General features: G+C 30.3%; 1 protein-coding gene and 1 long non-coding RNA gene across 2 annotated transcripts; both read right to left on the reverse strand.

Annotated features, from left to right (window-relative positions):
* Positions 1–321: 321 nt before the first annotated feature.
* LOC147906866 (uncharacterized) lies at positions 322–5,830 on the reverse strand. The gene is made up of 2 exons (XR_015548026.1): positions 5,273–5,830; positions 322–4,860 (listed from the first exon to the last, which is right to left on the reverse strand). It is a non-coding gene; the product is annotated as an uncharacterized LOC147906866 (long non-coding RNA).
* Positions 5,831–6,093: 263 nt separating this feature from the next.
* Positions 6,094–20,374, reverse strand: LOC105149020 (ATP-binding cassette sub-family C member 4-like). The gene is made up of 6 exons (XM_087415223.1): positions 13,111–20,374; positions 8,938–9,097; positions 8,444–8,645; positions 8,022–8,296; positions 6,692–7,884; positions 6,094–6,316 (listed from the first exon to the last, which is right to left on the reverse strand). Exons 5-6 carry the CDS (start codon positions 6,941–6,943, stop codon positions 6,290–6,292), a joined length of 279 nt encoding a protein of 92 aa, XP_087271349.1. The 5' UTR covers positions 6,944–7,884; positions 8,022–8,296; positions 8,444–8,645; positions 8,938–9,097; positions 13,111–20,374; the 3' UTR covers positions 6,094–6,289.
* Positions 20,375–21,052: the final 678 nt, after the last annotated feature.

The raw sequence follows: 21,052 nt of genomic DNA on the forward strand, positions 1-21,052 counted from the left end.
TGTAGTCAAAAATATAGCTTAAAATACATTAATTTTTATTTTAATAATCTTAATCGAATTATCCCGATCCCGAGGCTAATTGAATCAGATGGAATGCATTAGAAAAATGAATTTTTTTCATATTAGTTATCAGTTTCCCCTATTATTAAAATATTATTAAAAATATATGAAAAGAAAGAGCATAAAGAACCACAGCACAAGATGTAGTTAGTGATATTTAATTATTCTTGCATTACGAATTACAATAAAAACATTAAACGTTTCGGTCACAATCTGGCCATCTTCAGTAAAATTATTAGGTGTTGGAATTAATTCGTAGCGTTTTTTAATGAAAGAATGTTATTTATTTCACATGAGCATTAAAAAATACATTAATGAAAGTATTTCCCATCACTTGTAAAACGCTACGAATTAATTCCAACACCTAATAATAATATTCTTAAGACGCAGAGTTACATCAAGTTGGAATCAAATTCAATCCTCGTGTGTTATAATTGTAAAGATCGTGTTTGCATCAAAGCGACGCTGCTTCATATAATAATGTTAAAACATCAGAAGTCATATAGTAAAAAGTGTAGAACGAGAATTTCCAGATTCTAATTTACAATAATTTATTTAATTATTAATATCTTTTAAAACGGAGTATAAAACAAAGGAAACATTACCTGTTTTACAGCAAAATAATCGATGAATTAAAAGTATATTCATTTCACAGATAGAAATTTGTCGTGACACTATGTGTTGTTATTGGTCGTATCACATATTTTTCGGCTATTTATATCCATGAGTCAAATAGTTTAGAAAATTCTAGAATTGTTTATTAAGTGCGAGGGAGATCTTTCTTTAGAAGAGGAAGATAAACATTAGGCAAACCTTCAGTATCACTTTGTTTATTGATCCCACTTATTTGGTTTTTAATGTGTATCATTTCTGAAATTCTTCGTTTCATCAATGATTGTTCTGTATCTAAAATTTTAATGTTATCCCAATCAAAATCATGCATTTCATTCACACGGTGACGTGAAACAACTGATATCTCAGAAGTAGATTTCCTAATATCAGTCTTGTGTTTTTTACATTTTTAAAATATTATTAGATAGTCAAATGTATGTAGACTATTAGAATACATTTTTTCGATAAGTCTCTTAATTTTGTCTGTAAAAATTCGAAATTAAAAAATGAGTCTATTAGCCCCAGTCTCCTCTAATGTAAGCAGCTTGCTCTTGCGATGATGAACCTCCTTTCCGCTTTGCAAATCTTCTAGCTCTCTTCTGTATATTTGACATTACACTAATCTGATGATGACAATGGTAGCTTGCTCTAATTCTTCGATCGTTATAGATCCCTTTTTTTAAATACTTCTTAGATTATTTATAAATCGCATTGTAGTACGCGATGACTCTTCTTAGTTTAGTGATAGAAGAAAATTTATACAAAATATCATGTATATCCGAGATAGCGGCTAATGTAATCTTTTCTTTAAGTTCCTGTATGTCTTTTAAATTATAGACTTCTTAAATCAGCCGTTTATTGATACATACTAAGTATAGAGGACCTTGCCACCATAAATTCTTTAATTCCTCAGTAGTTATGCCCCTAGATAACAAATCCGCTGGATTGCTACTTGATAGTACTTGATGATTCCAATCCTTACTTGAAGTGTGTTTTTGTATGCCAGCTACTCGGTTCGCCACACATTTTCAATTTGTGAGGCGTCTTAATTAAACTTAATACAATGGTAGAGTCAGTCCAAAAACTCATGCTGTTATTTTTGTTAGACAGTACACGATTTATACTGTTAACAATTTAATTTATACTGTTAAATAGCTTGGCTGCCAGATATGCAGCAACTCCAACCGGGGTAATGTAACTGATTTTAATAGAGCTATTCATGATTTGAAACACATTAAATGTGCAGTAGCTTGCCCTCTTGATTTTGACAAGTAAATACATGCTCTATAAGCTCTCTCTGAAGCATCATAAAAAACGTTAAGATCCACTAATAGGGATGAATTGTTTAAATTACAATTGCGTGACACTAATAAAATTTGAACCGACTTTAGAGAACTGCAATATTTTGACCAACTGTCTTGTAGACGGGGTGGCAATTCTTTGTCTTAGCTTAGTTTCTTCTTCCACAGTTGCTGCATCAATTGGTTCACTATTACTAACACTGGCTCAATAAACCCCAGAGGTCAAAGATTTTTTTAGATCGAAGATAGTAATTGCCTTTTTATTGTTGATGGTTCTTCCATTATTAGTATCTCATATTGCAAATCCCCTTCTAAGTTCCAACGCAGTCCAAGTGCCCTCATGTTTATTTAAAATTAAAAATTCATCCTTCTTGAGCTAACAAGCTAAGCATTCTTCTATTATTGTTTCTCCATTTACGCAGATAAAATTTTCCTTGCTGTAATAATTCCATTAATTCTTATTGTAACCGGCATGCCTCTTTCTCAGTGTGCGTTTCAGTGAGCAGGTCATCCATATAGAAATCACATTGTAACACCCTTGCAGCTACAAAATACGTGTTACTTTCTTGAATTGCTAGCTCTTTCAAGCGTTTGATCGCTAGAAACGATGCCGAAGAAGTGCCACATATTAACATATTCGAGCGAAATGTCCGGATGTCTTTGTCGCTATTGGATCTCCATAAAATTCTTTGAAGATCCCTGTTCTATTCTCTCAAGTATTTGTCGATACATCATTTCCAAGTAAACAGTTAATACGTATTGATGCATTCTAAATTTTACTAATAATTCGAATAAAGTATCTTGCAATAGAGGTACTACTAATAGCTTGTGATTTAACGACACTCCCGATGCTGATAAAGCTGAATTAATATGTTTTATTTTGACTGATTCCACTAACTAGAACATTTACTGATTTATCAGATAGGTATAGTTTATTGACTAACACCTTCGTAATTGGATTGCGATCCAGGATCTAAAAGAGCTCTACAAAGGCTTTCTATTAGCATCAAAAACTTGCGCCAACAACAATATATGCCGCGAATTTTTTGCACAATGAGTAGAGACTATGAATTGTCCTTATTTGTTTCTTCATGACCTTCGTTTTCCTTCTGATTGTCTACATGGAAAAGTGAGTTATGCTTGGCTTGGCACACCTTACATCCTGATGAATTGCATTCTTTACTCCAATGGCCTTTCCGCAAGCAATTCTAGTAAAGCTTTGAGTGCCTTATTTCCTTGATGCGCGATAGTATCAGTAACTTCAATAGTTTTTCACAGTTGAATATATGATAATGGCCTTTACAATATTCACATTCATTGTTACTTGTAGAAGCTAATGACAACGATTTCTTTGGCCTTTTCTCATTATATTTACGTGCTTTAGTTCCCGATTTTTCCTTTTCTACCATTTCAAGTATATGGTATTTTCCTGTCAGGAATTCAAACAGCTCGATCTTCAGCAATTCGTTTTGTCCCTTGGAACTAATATATGTTTTCCATTCCTTGTGTGATAATCCAACTTGTTGGCTGCTATGAATATCAATACTGCATTCCATTTATCTATGGGTAGCTCCAACGTAGCTAATACTTTAATGTGTTCTTACAAATTTCCTGATAGTTTGTTTGTTACATTTAACCATTGGCATTGTTTCTAATAGGTCTTTTAAATGTTTATTAATGATAAATCTTCGATTCTCGTAATGATTGTTTAACAACTCCTACGCTGTATGATAATTTTCCGCCGTGGTTTCCAATCCTTCTATGAACTGTAGTGCTTCATCTTTCAAGGTTCCTCGTAGATATTATAACTTCTGAACTTCTGACAGCGTTGTATCTTTGTCTATTAACGAAAGAAAGGCGTTTTTAAATTGCATCCACTGACTGCATTGCCCATTGAACGTCGGCAACGTAATTGTTGGGATTGTTGGGAGTTTTACACTCGATTTCACTGTCGGGTTCCTTTTCGCTATTGCCACTATCGCAGAGTTGTTTACAGGATTTAATTGTACTAGTTTTCTTTTAGCAATCGAGCTTAAAATAATTATTTTCAAATTCTATGTCTTCATCATTTTCTTCTTGTTCTATTTGTTCCAATTGAACCTGATTCTCTTCTCCTGAAAGCCTCTGTGTGCGTGTCTCCTTTATTGCATATTATTGTGAAATTTATCCCAGATTTCTGTTAATCTTTTAAGCCTTTCACTAATTTCCTGGTCGTCGACTTCTCTCGTCTCAAGGAAATTATTGACTCGCGAGTAGTCAGTTTAAAGCTATGCTGACTACGCCGAACCTTCAAATTTCTGAGTTCAGTCATTCTGTGTAGCAATTATCACCGCTTGCTATTATGATGTAAGGAAAAAACTGAGATTAAAATTAAAGAAACTCACTTACACGCTTTTGAATGCTGCTCTTTGTGCTGCCTGTTTATCATTACGCCTGCATGACTATGATTGCGTCTCAATTCTGTCTCTGATGCCTTCTAGAATGACTTCTAGAATAATTTTTACATGTAACAACGGTCACCGCTTGTTATAACAACTGCCTTGTTTTTGCCATTTGCCTTTGTCGATGCCAAACATCCGGCTCAAAGGACTATTTGTTGAGGATTTGTGAACCTAGTTAGACTGGTTCTAATTGCAGAAAATTTTATTTATTGCGTATAATAATCTTAAACTGCGTACAAGCTTTTCTTTTACGTGCCATCTTCACATGATGACCATGATCGATCCTTCTACATCTCGATCGATGCGAGCTCTCGCGCTGCTTTCTTTGGTGATCTATTATAGTTATTTCTCATACGCTCGAGCACTATGGCCGCTAGGATCTCAGTTCCAATTAATCTATGTTCTCTAGTAGATTTAAAATTAAAGCTTACATCTTATAACAAAATCTGAAATTAAAATAAAAAAAGTAGAAAAAGTATCAACTCTTTTACAAATATTTTTAACAATTCTTATATTTTAAATTTATAAAGATTTCTTTAGAAGAAATATCTTAATTTCTTCACATTTTTTAAGTTTTTTCTGAAAATTATAAAATGAGGAATCTTGTAAATTCTATTTTAGAATTTACATCTATCTATAAAGAAATTTAGAAAAGTTACAAACTTTCTAATTACTTCTAAAAAGTCTTAATTTATTTAAAAATTAAAAAAATCTTAAAAAATTTTAAAATTATATAAAAATTATGAAATATTCTAAAAATTACCTAAAAAATATTTTTAAAAATTGTCATAAAAGAATTTTTTTGAATGTCTCTATAGAATAGTTAAGACAACTATCGGATTTCGTATTGTTACTCACCGGAAGGATTATCGTGAATGGATCGTGCGCACCTGTAGCAGTTTGAAAAACATGATGTTGTGAAGGTTACTACTCGAATTCATAGAGATCTTCATATAAAAAAAGCTGCAAAACAACGTAGTAACAATGCAGGCGATGATGCAGAATGTGTATACGTATATGGCATCCATAATGCTCAACAAGCTGTCCGGGTTTAACATAAAGACCAAAAAAACTATTGTTGCAAATTGTTTGACATCACTAGTATTTTCAATACGCCTGACATCCTCCAAGGTAGTCCAGTATAACAGCCAGTAATCATTTCCGATAATGGCGACCTGACTGATGATGAAGATCATCAGCAGTACGGACAGCGTGAAATTATTGCCATCGTTATGCAGATATTCCTTATGCACTCTGCCGACTACTTGACCGTGTGTCGTCATTTTGACTTCCGGGTAGTTCTCCACGATATAATCCGAATCATCAGTGTTCGAGTACTGCACGATGGCAAAATAATAATCTTATTACTTGAATTTATTTCTCATAATAGATATAATCTGATAAAGTCAATTCAGTTTAAATCATTTAAAAACGAAGAAAATAATATTAAAAAAATTTGTAAATATTTGAAAACTACTTAACTTTTTTAAATCATAATTTGAAAACTTTTTCCGCATTTTATTAATTGATAATAATTAGTGAAGATTATATTAGAAATCTTTAATGCGCGAAAATACAGATATTTTTAAAAATCATTTTGTATTTTTATTTTTATTTATGTTCATTTTTCTATTTTTATTTAACATTTTTATTTTTTGTGCTATCTATTTTTAGAAAACGAAAATAATGTAAAATATTTTTTTTTAATTTCTATATTTTTTTTATTATAAATAATAAGTGATTTTACAGTGATGGAACTTGTAATTGATAATCTGTCTCGTTATTGTGATTTTCTTAGACATTTCCTACTCATGTCCTCTTTCTTTCTTTGCGCTTGATTCAAATTGTCCAACATCAAATTGTCCAATAAATTCGTTATAATTTCCTTGCATTTTCAAGAACCTTTAGGAAATAAAATCAGGATATTTATAATAATTTTGAAAATATTCAACTTTTATCTTTTAATTAATTATATGTAAATTACATATAAATTACATATTTAAAAGTTTCTGCTATTTTTTATTAAAAAAATCTAATTATTTATTAATTTTGATTATAAAATTATCTAATGTTATTAATAAAATAATGTCTATCTTCATAAGGCTAAAAAAAATTTAAAAATTATTCAGGAATAAGTTAATTTTGTCATTATTATATCTAAAGTCTTTACTTTTAAAACAAATTAAGAAACCAAACAATAAGATTGGAAACAAACTTTTAAAATTAAAAATTTTTTAATTTAATAGAGATAATTAAAAAATATTCTATATTACTAACTCGATCCGATACGACGATGTGATCCACCCTTTTAAGGAATTGCAGTTGATATATGACAAGTATCCTCGTCTTGCCATGGAGATATTCGGTGATGCACTCCCCATAGAGATGCCTAGCAACACTAGTATCCACCGCGTTCAAGGGATCGTCAAGCAAATAGATATCCGCTTGTTTATAAACCGCCCTCGCGACATTGATTCGCACTTTTTGGCCACTGGACAGAGATACACCTCTATCGCCGACCATTGTCATGTCTTCCTGCGGAAAAAATTGCCGGAAATCCTTCGTCAAGGTGCACACATTTGCTACTTAAAACATTTGTCACAATTGATCAAAAAGAAACTTTGAAAAATGTTAAAAATTTCAAAATTAGAAAATATTAGACGTTTTTCTTTTATTTAAGTGGAATCACATATAGATTAAAGATCCAGAAAAATTTATAATACTTGCTAAAAATATCTCTTCTTTTATAGCCAGTTACAAAAACGTAATTCATAATTGAATTAATTTAATGATTAATGCATAAGATTTGAAAAATCTAATTGTAAAAATTGTTACTTATTACATATAAAAATTCTTGATTCTAACGTGCAATAGCAGGAATATATAAACACTGAACAATATCCACAACAATTACTTTGGACCATGAAAATTACTTGCATGTATCTAATCTTGTTGTAATAGGACTGGCCAAACAGTATATTGTCCCTTACAGTACCATCGAAAAGCTAGGGTTCTTGACTGGCATAGGAGATACGCAAATGCGGATTGTCTGTGAAGTATCCAGTGAATAAATTGCTTGGAAAATTATATTAGGAGCCCTGAGTAAGAATTACGGAACCCGTGTCGGGATTTAACTCCTTCCAGTAGTAGATGTAATATAGATGATTTACCGGAGCCTACTGCATCGACTATAGCACACAGTTAATTTGGCTTGATAGTTAAGTTGATATTATACAAAGTCGGCGTCAATTGGCCACTGATCCAATTGGTGGAAACCCGCTGAAGCTTTACATGTATCGGATGATCAGATAATCTTTGATATTCAGAATGATATTCCTATTTCTCGAGATGTACTAATCTATTTGATTTTCTGTATTAGTTGCTTCCTTTGGTTTCTGAGATTTAAACTGCAACTTCGGTGTGTTTTCCGAGAAGCATGTCATGTTCACTTCATCCATCAGCAAAAAATTCTGTAAAAATTAAGCACACTTTAATAAGTACGTGACAATAAAGATATAACAATGATTACAGATATAAGTTCACTGTAAATTAGAAAATAATATGATAACATATATTTCCAATCTATTGAATGACACTATTAATTCACCCAGCAGTATTAGACTTTGTGGAAAGTCAACGCGACGATGAGTTGAACTATGTTAAAATATGTCGACATTTCATAGGTCACATCGGCAGTCAATTATTTTCCATTAAAATGAATGTTATCAGGGTGAAGTAGACAGTCAATCGTTCAGTGAAGGCTATGATGGCCAAATATGCAGCGCGCACATACGACGAGAATTTGATTTGCTTAATCTCCAACTTTCTGATTACTGACACAATCTGGCTGAATGGTTTCTCCCAGGCGTACATCTTCACCACCTGAACCAAGAATTATCATCTCATAAATTTGTTTCATAAAATTTTTTATAAATTTTTTTTAAATGATATTTGGATGTTAATATTATATCTTTATTCAGTCTTTATATCGTTCAAGAATAAAATAACTAAACAATTTCTTGAGGATACCTGTTATGAATTCCCAGCTATGAGTTCTCTCATCAGTTGCACTCTTCGGTCGGTCAGTGGCGCAATCATGGTTCTGAGTTTGAGATTCAAGAAGCTCAAAGTCCCTTGTACTGGGAGGACGATGTCCCGATGCTGATAAAATTCGAAATACCGACTTTTTGCCACATTATTGTTCCTATGATATTGTTTCTATGATAGCGGTCTGCAAATAAAAATAAAGTCCGGTCAACTTCAACAGACAATTATTTAAGAGCATTTTCGAAAGAAGTTAAAAGAAGAGGTCCTATGTCTTTATAGTCTAAATTAATTTACGGAGTTGTAAAACGTATATAAATAACTTATATACATATAATTGATATAATAGGTTTTCTTATTATATTATACTATAATTATTAAAATTATACTTATTTATACTTATCAATAATCTACAAAAGAGGTTTATAAATTTAAGTGATTTTTTTTTTAAGAGTATGATCAAAGTGCTGTTTAATTACCGCGAATACTTTCACGAAATAAAGGATTATCATAAAAGACATGATCCATGTAATTCAGGTACATTGATAATTGATCGAAGCGAATGACATCATTGCTGAGAAGATTCATGATCTGTCCGGTACCGGTTTGGTTCATGGCTGCTGTGTTGAACCGTAATAACTACAACAGTGTTGAAAATAATAAATTGAGTAATAGATCTTTTCATTTTTTTTCGCTCTGTTCATACATTCATCAATACATACAAGCACAACATGAATTTTTCTTTGATTGATTTTCACAAAAAAGATATACAAAACTCTCTATAAAAATTGTAAAAAAACTGAATAAAGCTTAATATATATTAGAATCAATCATCTCGTAATCAACCATTTCTAACATCTCTGATTGTGAGATACACACATTCCCTTACATTACTCTCTTTTTGTATGTTATTATTAATAATCGTATTTGTATAAGTACGTTTCTATGATTTTATAATGTTTAATAAGAATATAAAGTTTTTGATTATGTTATATTTGATTATATTATAAATTATAAAATTTATTTAATTATGAAATTATAAAAAATTATAAAAACGTTTTCTACTTGTTATTGCAATAAATTGCAATTTTTTACTTAACTAGATTTTTGTCTATTTATAGTTTCCCGGTAAACAATTTTTTTTCATATGTAATCATATTTCATATATAAAAACATCACTATACAAAATTATGTAAAAATTTACATAATTATGTATAATTTATTATAAAATTAAATGTGGACATATTCCGTATACATATATAAATCTTTGGAATATGTATTATAATATTTTAAAAAGTATTTGAATGCTGAACAAAATTATTGTTCTAGAATTTCTTACAGAATGATTCTTACAGAATCTAACGCGTTCAAAATATAAAATAACAAGTCAATAAAACTAACTTAATCTTTTTCATTTCTATAATCATTTGAAACTTTCAGAGCAAAATTTGTAATACATATTTTTTTAACATTTAATTTTTCATTTAAAAATTATAATTATTAATAATCTACAAACTGATATTATTATACTTTTTATCAGGTATAATAGTGCTGTTCTTTTTGTAAATGTATAATTGGAGGTAAAATGTTGTGTGGTCAATTATTCACAAATAATTTCCTGTCTTTAAAGTTAAGAGATCTGTTCTAATTTAAAACCTTTTAAGTTTAAATTTTTATAGCAAAATTGAAATATTTGTTTTTGTAATATTTATGTTATAATATGCAATATTGTTTGTATTTGTAATATTAATTTAAAAAAATATGACAAATGAATATTTGGCTATCTTTTTCAATGTAGGTATAACCTTCAATGCCTACCAATAACACGTTTGCTAGTATATAATATTCATCATCAAATAACTTTTGAGCGATCTTATCTCTTTTAAAATTAAGCAGCCCGATAAAACATTTTTTATACATAATTATGCATAAACGGTTGTACACAATTTATAACCGTTACAAATAAACTACATATAATTAGTCATGTATAACCGTTTATGTATAATTATGTACAAGAATTTTTTTACCGAGCTATTATATTTTAAAAGAAAAAAGATCACTCGAAAGACACGTCATTCCGCAATGAATATCATATCAGCAAACGTGTTATTGATAGTCGTTGAAGGTCATGCCTATAATGAGGAAAATATTAGGATAAAGTAATGATACCATTTGTCATTTTGAAATTAATATTACAATTACAAACAATATTGCATATTACAATATAAATATTACAAAAATAAATGTCTGGAAATTGCTATAGAAATAAAAACTTCAAGTTTTAGATTAGAACAGTTTGAAGTTTAAAGACGAGAAATTACTTGCGAATAATTGGTCTGTTCACATTTTACCTTGCAATTTACATTTACAAAACAAATAAAAAAAACAGTGCTATTATGTATTATAAAAAGTATAATATGAATTTATAGATCATTAATAATAGTTGAGTATAAAAATTAAATATTTAATATATGTATGTATATATGTATGTATATATATATATATATATATATATATATATATATATACGTTACAAATGCTTCGAATGCTTCAAGCGATTATAGAAATAAATAAACTTAATACTTATTTTTATGATGACTTGTTATTTTATGTTTTAAATGTGTTAGATTCCACATTATTTTACATGAAATTCTAAAATAATAACTTTGTTCAGCATTCAAATACTTTCTGAAATATATTATAATACATATTCCAAAGATCTTTTGCGTTGAACACAATGTTGTTGATAGAATTTGCATAGTTTGTCAAGATTTTGTGTAAATGTGGGGATAAAATGAGCAAAAATAACGTTTTTTGTTATTTTAACATTTTTTATAATAAATATATTATTTTTTATAATAATAATATTAAGTGAAATAAACTGATAAGTGTTTTAACATAAACATTTATAAAAGAGAAGCAAATTATTTTTAATCAAAGTGAGTCTTGGTATTCAATAATATTCATATATACAAGTGACAATATATACAAATATAATTATACAAATACAATTTTTTACAATAAAATAAAGAGTTGTTTTGAAATTATGTCTACGGAAACAATTATAACTTAATGGAAATAAATGATACGGTCATATAATTATCCTAAAATTTATTTAAAAACTCTTGAATTATACTTTTAGATCCGATAAACTTTATTTAGAAACAAGATTTTGTTTTGCTGTAAAAGATATTGAAAACAGTAAAAAATGCTGTTTTTTGTTCATTTCATCTCAATTTATCAAAAATTCTGATTACACAAATTTTACCAATGACATTGTGTTTACAAGAAAAAATTTTCGGGATATGTACATTGTACCTGAGAAAAGACTTTTTATCGAGTGTAATAAGCGTATGCAAACAACTGATAATGATAAACAATAAATGTGCAAGATAACAAATTCAATACGATGCACTATTTTTATTTCTTCGTTATTTCTTTAAGCACTAAATAAATTTTTTGCACTAAAGGAAACTTTTCAAATAATTTCTTAATTAATTACAATTAAAATCGGACATTAAAATTGATCACTTCGCCAAATAATTTTAAAATTGAATTCTTAATTATACATCATGAATTATATATGTGAATCCAATCTTATCCTAAATATGAAACATTGCATATTGATTCAACAATTCTGTAAAAGGAATGTACAATTAATAAGTTAATGCAAAGTAAACTTTTCCAATTAGAAAGAAACTGTTTTCTCTTTCTAGGAAGGGTTTAATTGGATAAGTGCATGGATTCACAAACAGAGTTGAGAATATAATGCATTACTTGCAACGTTGTTACTTTGTTTGTTACGTTTTTTTGGTAACGATCGTTACTTTTTTCTGTCTGTAACACTAACGGTAAGATTACATTTTTGCAGTAATGGTAATGATTTAACCGTTACTTTTATCATTACTTTAATTTTTATTGGATGAATTAGATTGGATTATATTTCGATTGCTAACGCTGAAAGATGTTTTACTTTTATATCTCTAGAAATGTATTTCTAACCACCCAAGTTGTGTCGTTGTTATAAAAAATAAATGAAATACTTAAAAATTTTTTTAATGCTCGTAAGTATATAAATATATATTTACAATTTAACATTGTATTATTTATAATAAGAGGTTATTAGTTGCGATAAATATAATTACAAAATGTTCACTTTCTCATTTTCATTTCTTAAAAAATATTTTATATTTTATATTTTTTAGACTGCATTCCAATAATCTCTATCTCTATCTAGTATTGAAAATCTAATTAATAATAGTAATTCACCTTACATGTATATTATTTTTCAGTGCTGAAAGTGAATCTTAGAATACATTTTTAAAAATGACATTAATGTTTAAAAGCCATATTTAATTTAAATTCGGTAATTGAGTTTAGCTTCCAACGATTGTTTTTGCCAGATTTGATCATTGTGTAAAAACGAATAAAATTAATTTTATCAATATTGTACGTGAGGGAATTAAATTCAACAATTTCTCGAAATGTAACTATTCGGTACTTTTTCAAATAATACGTTATTTTTTATAATGAATAACTAATGATGGTAACAAGTTATTTTTTTTAACAAAAAGTAACTACTGTAATGGTAACGCGTTATTTTTTTAAGGTAACATTCCCAACTCTGCTTACTAGTTAATTCGCATTATTACCTTCCGATAGAGAAGAGAACTGCAGGCGATACGTATCCTCGTGCCAACATGTAACGATTACATGACTGAGTGGTAACTGAGTATAATAACATAATGGCGATGACATTGGTAATGATCAAGAAGGTGATGTAGATCATCACTTCGTTTGAGATTTTATGTTTCGCGTTAGGATCACTAATGAAGTATTTGATGATTCAACTTTGCAAAATCGGTACCATTACGCGTACTACGCTACACTAAAAGGGAAAAGTTGAAATTTAATTATCTCTTCTCCCTCCAAATAAATTTATAAATTTAATAAATTTGAGAAGAGTGAGCAAAAGGAAGAGAGAAAGAGAGAGATAGAGAAATCTCAGATTAATTCAAATCAATTTTCTTCTTCTTCATAAGTATTAACTAAATCTAATTATATATAGGGATGCATCAGAAAAAGATTGCTGAATATCTGATTTCTGGCAATTCTTTCCGAATATCTAATGCATCTCTAAATCTAACAAAGGATTAATCTAATTAGAATAAATTTTTCTATTATTATTTCTTTCTTTTAGTGGAAATATCTTACAACACTTCTTTCCACATAAATACATTAATCTAAATTTCGTAAATATTAATATCACATGGTAGATATCTCTTTTTAAAAGTATCAATATACTTGGATAAAGAGCAGATTCCGATTATGAAATATGACAACGAAAAGGTTTTGTAGACCGTCTTGTATAATTTTGGACGAGATTCCTTTTTCAGAGGGACCTTCTACCTATTTTTTCCCTCAATATATTCCTAGTTCTTTAGTTTATCCAGCTTGCGATTCCAGTATCTGAACGAAAAAAATGCATTAGGATTTTAGAAAAGCTAGTATTATTAATTTGACTTTTTAATTTTTCTTTCTTTATATTTTGCTGCGTTCTCATTTTAAAGGGTTCAAAGAATATATATCTAATGTAAAATATTAGGGGGATCGGAAAGTAATGTCGTTTTTTTTAAAATTATTTTGGCATGACTTTGAAGTATACAATGAGCTGATAAATAACAAACGAATATTGACATGCGCAGAAACGACATTACTTTCCGGTCCCCCTAATAATAGTGCCGCAAAATAAAATAAATATCAAAATTATACGATATATGCATATAATATAAATTGCACTTGTGTTTTTAAAACAATTGTTAAGATTCGTTTATTATTCCATTATAGTGAAAGTGAGAACTTTAATTATTACAAGCGTCACTATAATATGCATTTACTTATGTATGTTTGTTGACATCAACAATACTCACTTCTCAAGATGATCGGTCAATTTTTCAGATTCGTCTGCCTTGATTGGTTGATAAATGTCGGATTCCTCCAAATTACGCTTGAAGCTTATCATAAATAGTTCTTGCATCCACCTATGCGCATCAAAAACAATCTATATAGATTTTACACTGGTATACTTCTTTATACTACGGTACAAAGAGTGTCCTGAAGCTATCTTTTTCTTTTCTTTTTATCAATAATGAGAAATATATAATACACGCAAACTCAAAGATTGTAGATATATATTTAAATATATTTAAATATATATTTTACATAAATTTTTAGCCGTGAATTGTAAGTACATTAAAATATCCCGAAATAATTATTTCTTCTCTTAGCATCAACATAATTATATATAATTCAGAGAATCAAAGGCTAAGTAGATACTTTATGAACACCTTAGATATATTTTCCATTGTAAATTTATTTTAACAGTGAATGATTAGAAAAACCATGGTTGTTTTTGTAGTCTAAGAAAAAATTAATAAATTTCCTCTTATATTCGATAATAAATATGTACGTACACGTACATATTTGTTAATAATAAATAATAACTTAATATGGCTCAGTTATACAAAGACATAGTTAATTTTTTAATTACTGCAAATGGCAACTGATATGTAAAAAAAAATAGATAAGAAAATGACTCGACGTAAGTTACACATTCTTTTGAATAGCAGGAAAATTTGCGAAATGCTCTCTTTTTCATTTTTTTAAAGTAAACCGTAAAATGTATTGTAGATTAAAAGTAGCTAACATAATACAAGCGAAAGTCTTCTGCATTTATTATTTTTGGAGAAATATAATTTTGCTTATAAAAAAAATTTTTTTTTAAAGAAATCTCTTTCTAAGAAAAAAATTTTAATTTTTCGGAATCTCTTTTTTTACAAAAATTTAGATTTTTCGTAAGAAACAATGTCTTGCATATTTTATTCTTTTTTTCTTTTTTTCTTTTCTTTTATTGAATATATTGAATCTTGATGAACGAGAAGAATAGAACACTGAAGACATTTGCGGTCTCTTTGGGGTTTGGCTTCATGTCGCTCGTCTTTATCCATATTGTCGCACTATCTCACAAAAACTGATACTTCTAGCTAACAAAAAAAAATAAAAACGATCAGCATTCTTATTTTCTTTCCCCTTTCTCTTTTTCTTTACCGTTTGTTCTCCTTCTCTTGCCGGCAATTTTTCGAGACAAGTTTTCAATAGTTAATCCTTTACTGAAATCATGTTAGTAACTGTACTGCTGCTTTTTATATTGACTTTAAACATTACTGGTGATATACGAGAAATATTAACGATAATTGTCCCGTACGTTGTTTGTATAAATACGTAATATGTTTCTTGTTTTTCTTCTCAAGCACGTGTTACATTTCACGCTATTTTTCCAAATAGTTTATTTTTTTTTTCTCTTCTTTTCTATTTGTATAGTAAAATTTTACTTGTTCTTAAACTTAGCCATTTAATAGCTATAATTAGATAGATAACTTTTTTATTAGTAACATTATATTGTATATTATTTTATAATATTATATATTACTTTAAACAATATTTAAAAACACAAACTTGACGACATAAGAGATAAATAAACTTAACTGTATAATAGTTATTAACATCTTATATTGTAGTCGATTAAAAATTTTTTAGGAAGACAGATTAATTCTTTGACGATAATTTAATTTAATTTAATTTAAAAAGATATAATTTTATTAGAATTCATTGTAAACATTAATTTCATTTGTTATATTATAATATTTATTAATCATGTATATCAAGTGAATGTTTACACAAATGTACATATACATAGAAATTTCATATTGCGTAGTTCGACTTTATCTACTACTTGAATTGTCATAAGCATTTTATCCCTTTAGCGGATAAAGTTATAGGAACACTTAGATGTAAATAGATAATACGCGAATATCTATAGTGTAGATGTTTTTGACATTTATCTACTTTGTGATATTTATGGATAATATTCAATAAATATCTAAGCCGATTAGGTTTTAGGTTTTAAGAAGATTTTTGTCCGCAGATTGATGCTCAGCAGTCAATGAAATAATTCGTAGAGCATCTGAAGATAAATTTAAGAAAGCCTTAAATATAAGGCCTGACTATGAATACGGGCAATAGATACTCTATACATATTGAGAGATGTCTATCATTAGATATGTCTATCAATGATTTGCATCATATATCATATCCTTGAGTATCGTAAAATAGGATAATTTTGACCAAAATTTAGGGTAACTTTGACTCAAACAATCTTTTAAAGAACTAATTACCTTGGAAAAATTTCATAGAATTGGATCTCTATGAAATGAATTAGGTTTTTTTATAATGTAGTTTATAAAGTGACAAATAAAAGAGAAATAAAAGAGGTTCAAGTCTTGGCCGAAGTAATATTTTTTGCAATAAATTTATTAACATATTAACATCATAGTAATATGATGCTTAGCACCAAATTATTAAAATTGCTTGTGAATTTAATTCGCGATTACTAGAGTAATTTTAATTGCGTTTATAGTCCGGAAAAACAATTCAGCGCGCAGTTCGAAAAAACTACAACATGATATATATGCAAATATATATTAGGTGTACAACTTGCCGCCGTTTTTTTCCGAAATTCGAGGCTTTATTGTTAAAAAACTGGTTATACATTTATGATTCAAAGTATTGTCCATCGCTGGCCACTACTTTCTCCCATCTTTCGAGAAGCGTACGAATCCCGCGTTGAAAAAACTGGTCATCTTTTGAGGCGATCCACGAATCGATCCAATTTTTTACTTCTTCATAAGACCGGAAATGCTGGTCAGCCAGGCCGTATGCCATTGATCGAAACAAGTGAACAAGTCAGAGGGAGCAACGTCTGGAGAATACGGCGGGTGGGGTAGGACTTCCCATTTCAACGTTTCCAAGTATGTCTTGACCACTTTCGTAACATGGGGTCGAGCATTGTCATGCTGCAAAATCACTTTATCGTGTCTCTCGTTGTATTGCGTTTGTCTTTCAATGCTCGACTCAAACGCATCAATTGCGTCGATACTGATCGCCTGATTGTTTCAGTCGGTTTTAACAGCTCATAATACACTACGCTGAGCTGGTCCCACCAAATACAGAGCATGACCTTGGAGCCGTGAATATTCGGTTTGGCCGTCGACATGGAGCATGGCCGGAAACTCCTCATGATTTTCTGCGCTTATCTGGGGTTATCGTAATGAACCATTTTTCGTCCCCAGTCACAATGCGATGCAGAAATCCCTTCCGTCTTTGCCTTTCAAGCAGCTGTTCACAAGCAAACAAACGCCGTTCAACATCTCTCGGCTTCAACTCGTACGGCACCCAATTTCCTTGCTTCTGAATCATTCCCATGACTTTGAGGCGTTTTGAAATGGCTTGTTGAGTCACTTCCAATGATCGTGTCAATTTTTCTTGATTTTGACACAAGTCTTGATCAAATAATACTTCCAATTCTGCATCTTCGAAAATCTTCTCTCTTCCATCGCTATGCCGGTTTTGTCAAAATCACTGTTCTTGAAGCGTTGAAACCACTCACGACACATTCTTTCACTAATAGCGGCCTCACCATAAGTATTTGAGAGCATTCGATAAGCCTCAGTCATAGATTTCTTCATATTGAAGCAAAAAATTAAAACCTCCCGCAAATGACGAGAATTTGGCTCGTAAACTGACATTTTCAATCGAGAATAACTTTATGATGCAGACATAAATCGACTAATGTTTCTATGGGGTTATGTTGACAGATGTCCAAGTTTATTGTATGACATCTATGATCTATTTATTTTGACCATCACTTACCTAAAGCCATCTATAGGAAAACGGTGAAAGCAAAGTTGTATACCTAATATATAGTGTATATTAGTAAGATTCAAGATTTTATTATTTAAAGCAGTGAAGATCCAGCTTTAATTAATAGGCATTTTAAATTTCTAATATTGATTGTGTTTTTCACATATTCGCGGTTTAAAATAAAGATTCTTAACAACATATAAATAAAAGACTCAATGTTGGATAATTGTTGAGTTTATGTTGTATTAAAAGTATAAATCTTGTGCTCACAGAGTATATTGACTCTTTGGTCTCTTTTTGTTCAGTATATTATAAGTTATATTATATGTAACTAACTTATTTTACTGGAACCCAATTTTCCATATATTTAATTAGCGCTGGGTTCTTTTGATTCAGACAGCATATATGTCGAAATCGAAACATATGACTTCTTAAAAATATCTTAATCTTCAATTGCAATTATAAAAACTCCACCTAAGTTCTAAAATGTCTTGTTTGAAGTAAATAGAATTTAAGAACTTCTCCCTCAGAGTGATTGATAGAGGAAGATTTAAAGTTTTTTTACCTACGATTTAAATCTCATGTACCAATTGTACAAATCGTATACTTTTTAAGATTTTTCTTCTTTGGGTCCAAATGATACAACCCGTTGATACAATCAAAGATTAAAGACACTTTAAGACGTCTTATGTTCTAATTTGAATCTTAAAATTAAGGATAATTTTGGATCTCAAAGTCTATTTATCCTGACTGGAACAAAGTTATTTTATTTTACAATATTCTTACATGACACAAAGGAAACGACTACGAGAAGAATCCTTTGTGGAATTGTTACATTGACCGAGAGATCTCATAAAGAGATAAAATTCGACATTTGGATGCACTTAGGATCGATCAGGAAAGTGGTGCCTGACTACAGGTTTCTTAAAATTCCCGTTTATTAACACTCGAATGGGCAACACCGAGGTCGACGTTGGCCGTGACTAAAGCGGCGAGGAAGGAAGGAAAGAAGGAAGGAAAGTTTGGAGCGCAGTATAATAAATGCCCCGCATATTTACTTATTACTCTAACGAGCGGACGCTTTTGCATCGCGCGGCTTCGCGGCACGCGTGCCTTCGGTCACGAAACACTTGATGATTTACGACGCATCATGTGCACTTGCGTGATTCCTCAAAAGGCTCAAGAGCACGTCTAGCCTATGTGTCTCTGATTGTTTTATCGATTTGCTTCGTTAAATTAAATCGCTTGTTCCTCGATCCTTAGACATGATTTAATGATTTAATCTCCTCGCTATAAGATGCGAAGAAAATGTCCTATACTTCTGCAATGTCGAGAGATTGCTTCTTGATTGCTCTAGTTTGTTGACGAATTATCAAGTCTAACTCTGAGAGAAAGCACCGGCTTTTGCATAATACATAACGCAATCATGAGAGAATCAATCAATCCTTTATTTTCATCCCCACTTTTAAGTGTTATGCAAATTCTGTGCTGCAGCCTTTATACTGCCACTAACATTCTTCCTATATTGAGGACCTAAATCGAGAGTCAAAATGTATGCGCGATAATTTGATTTATTTGTTTGATTAATTGTCTCGATCAGATATTGATTTTTATCAACACTGTCTTTGACTCTAAAAGGAATTTTATTTCTTTCTTGGTCAAAAAATTAATGTTCTCTTCAAAGATCGTAGCTCAAAAAATTTTTAATTTCTGAGATTTGAAAATCTCTCCTACAGGTCTGTGATTTAAAAATGCATGATTTGAATTAACTTGCAATTAGAAACTAATTCTGCTAAAATTGACTCATTAGTTTTTGAAACTACAAACTAATGGATCGATTCTAAGCAAAATCGTAAGATTCGTAATTTGTTCTCGTAAAACTTGTAAGAACATGACTGATATGTAACTCTTTGCATAAATATCTACGATTTCTCGTAAATGTTAATTTTAAGAAAAGCCTTAAAAATCTTCTACTTCTTAGAAAACAATAAAGAACATAAGACATAAATCAATTCAGTGCAACAATTTTTACTTTGCAGAGAAAATTGCAATTTTTTCCAAATAAGCAAGAATCTGTAAAGATATTGCATAAAATTATAAACACTTTTTAGTTCCGAGTACTTCTCGTGACCAAAGCAAGGGAGATTATTTTTCTTCGCAATATTTTTGAAATATTTTTACAACACATTGCTGAAATAATTAAAAAAGAATGTATGAAATGTCTCTGCAACATTATATTACAATGTCGCTGCAAGCTTCCATGTTGTAATGATCAGTATTTTTTGTAGTAGACCAGATTAAATTTTCTTTTAGGAAATATTATATTTTGAAGACGCGTTTTTGACTGAGAGATTCTTACGAAACATTCTTTATCCCAGGAGGAGAATTATATAACGTGTGTGCTCGACGACGAAGCGACACCAAAACCTGCAGCCGCCACGACACCAGAGGAGATCCCTGCTGAGATTCAAGTGAACGGCAAAACGGAAATAAGAAAGATCCCGCAATCGCCACCGCTGCCGCCACCTCCGCTGATGTTGCCACCATCGCACCGACAAGGTAAAACAAGAGCGCGAGGATTCGCCGACGAAAGTCTGGACAGCAGCAAGAGTGAGCCGCGCTACTGCCGCAGTAGATATACTAGGCGGGTTCTAAGCCATGGGGCTAGAGGGGAATGCGGGGTGCGGGGAAGTACTTGTAGGCGCGGGGAATACCTAATAGGCGGGGGAAAGAGGGGGAAAGGTCTAATCTCCTACACAATAGGGCTCCTACACAATAGGGCTCCTTTTTTTGTTATCAAAATTAGACCATGTTTTTCTTTAAAAATGCATTGAT

This window comes from Acromyrmex echinatior, chromosome 17 (genome assembly GCF_024713525.1).
Source record: "Acromyrmex echinatior isolate Ae372 chromosome 17, ASM2471352v2, whole genome shotgun sequence".
Taxonomy (NCBI): domain Eukaryota; kingdom Metazoa; phylum Arthropoda; class Insecta; order Hymenoptera; family Formicidae; genus Acromyrmex; species Acromyrmex echinatior.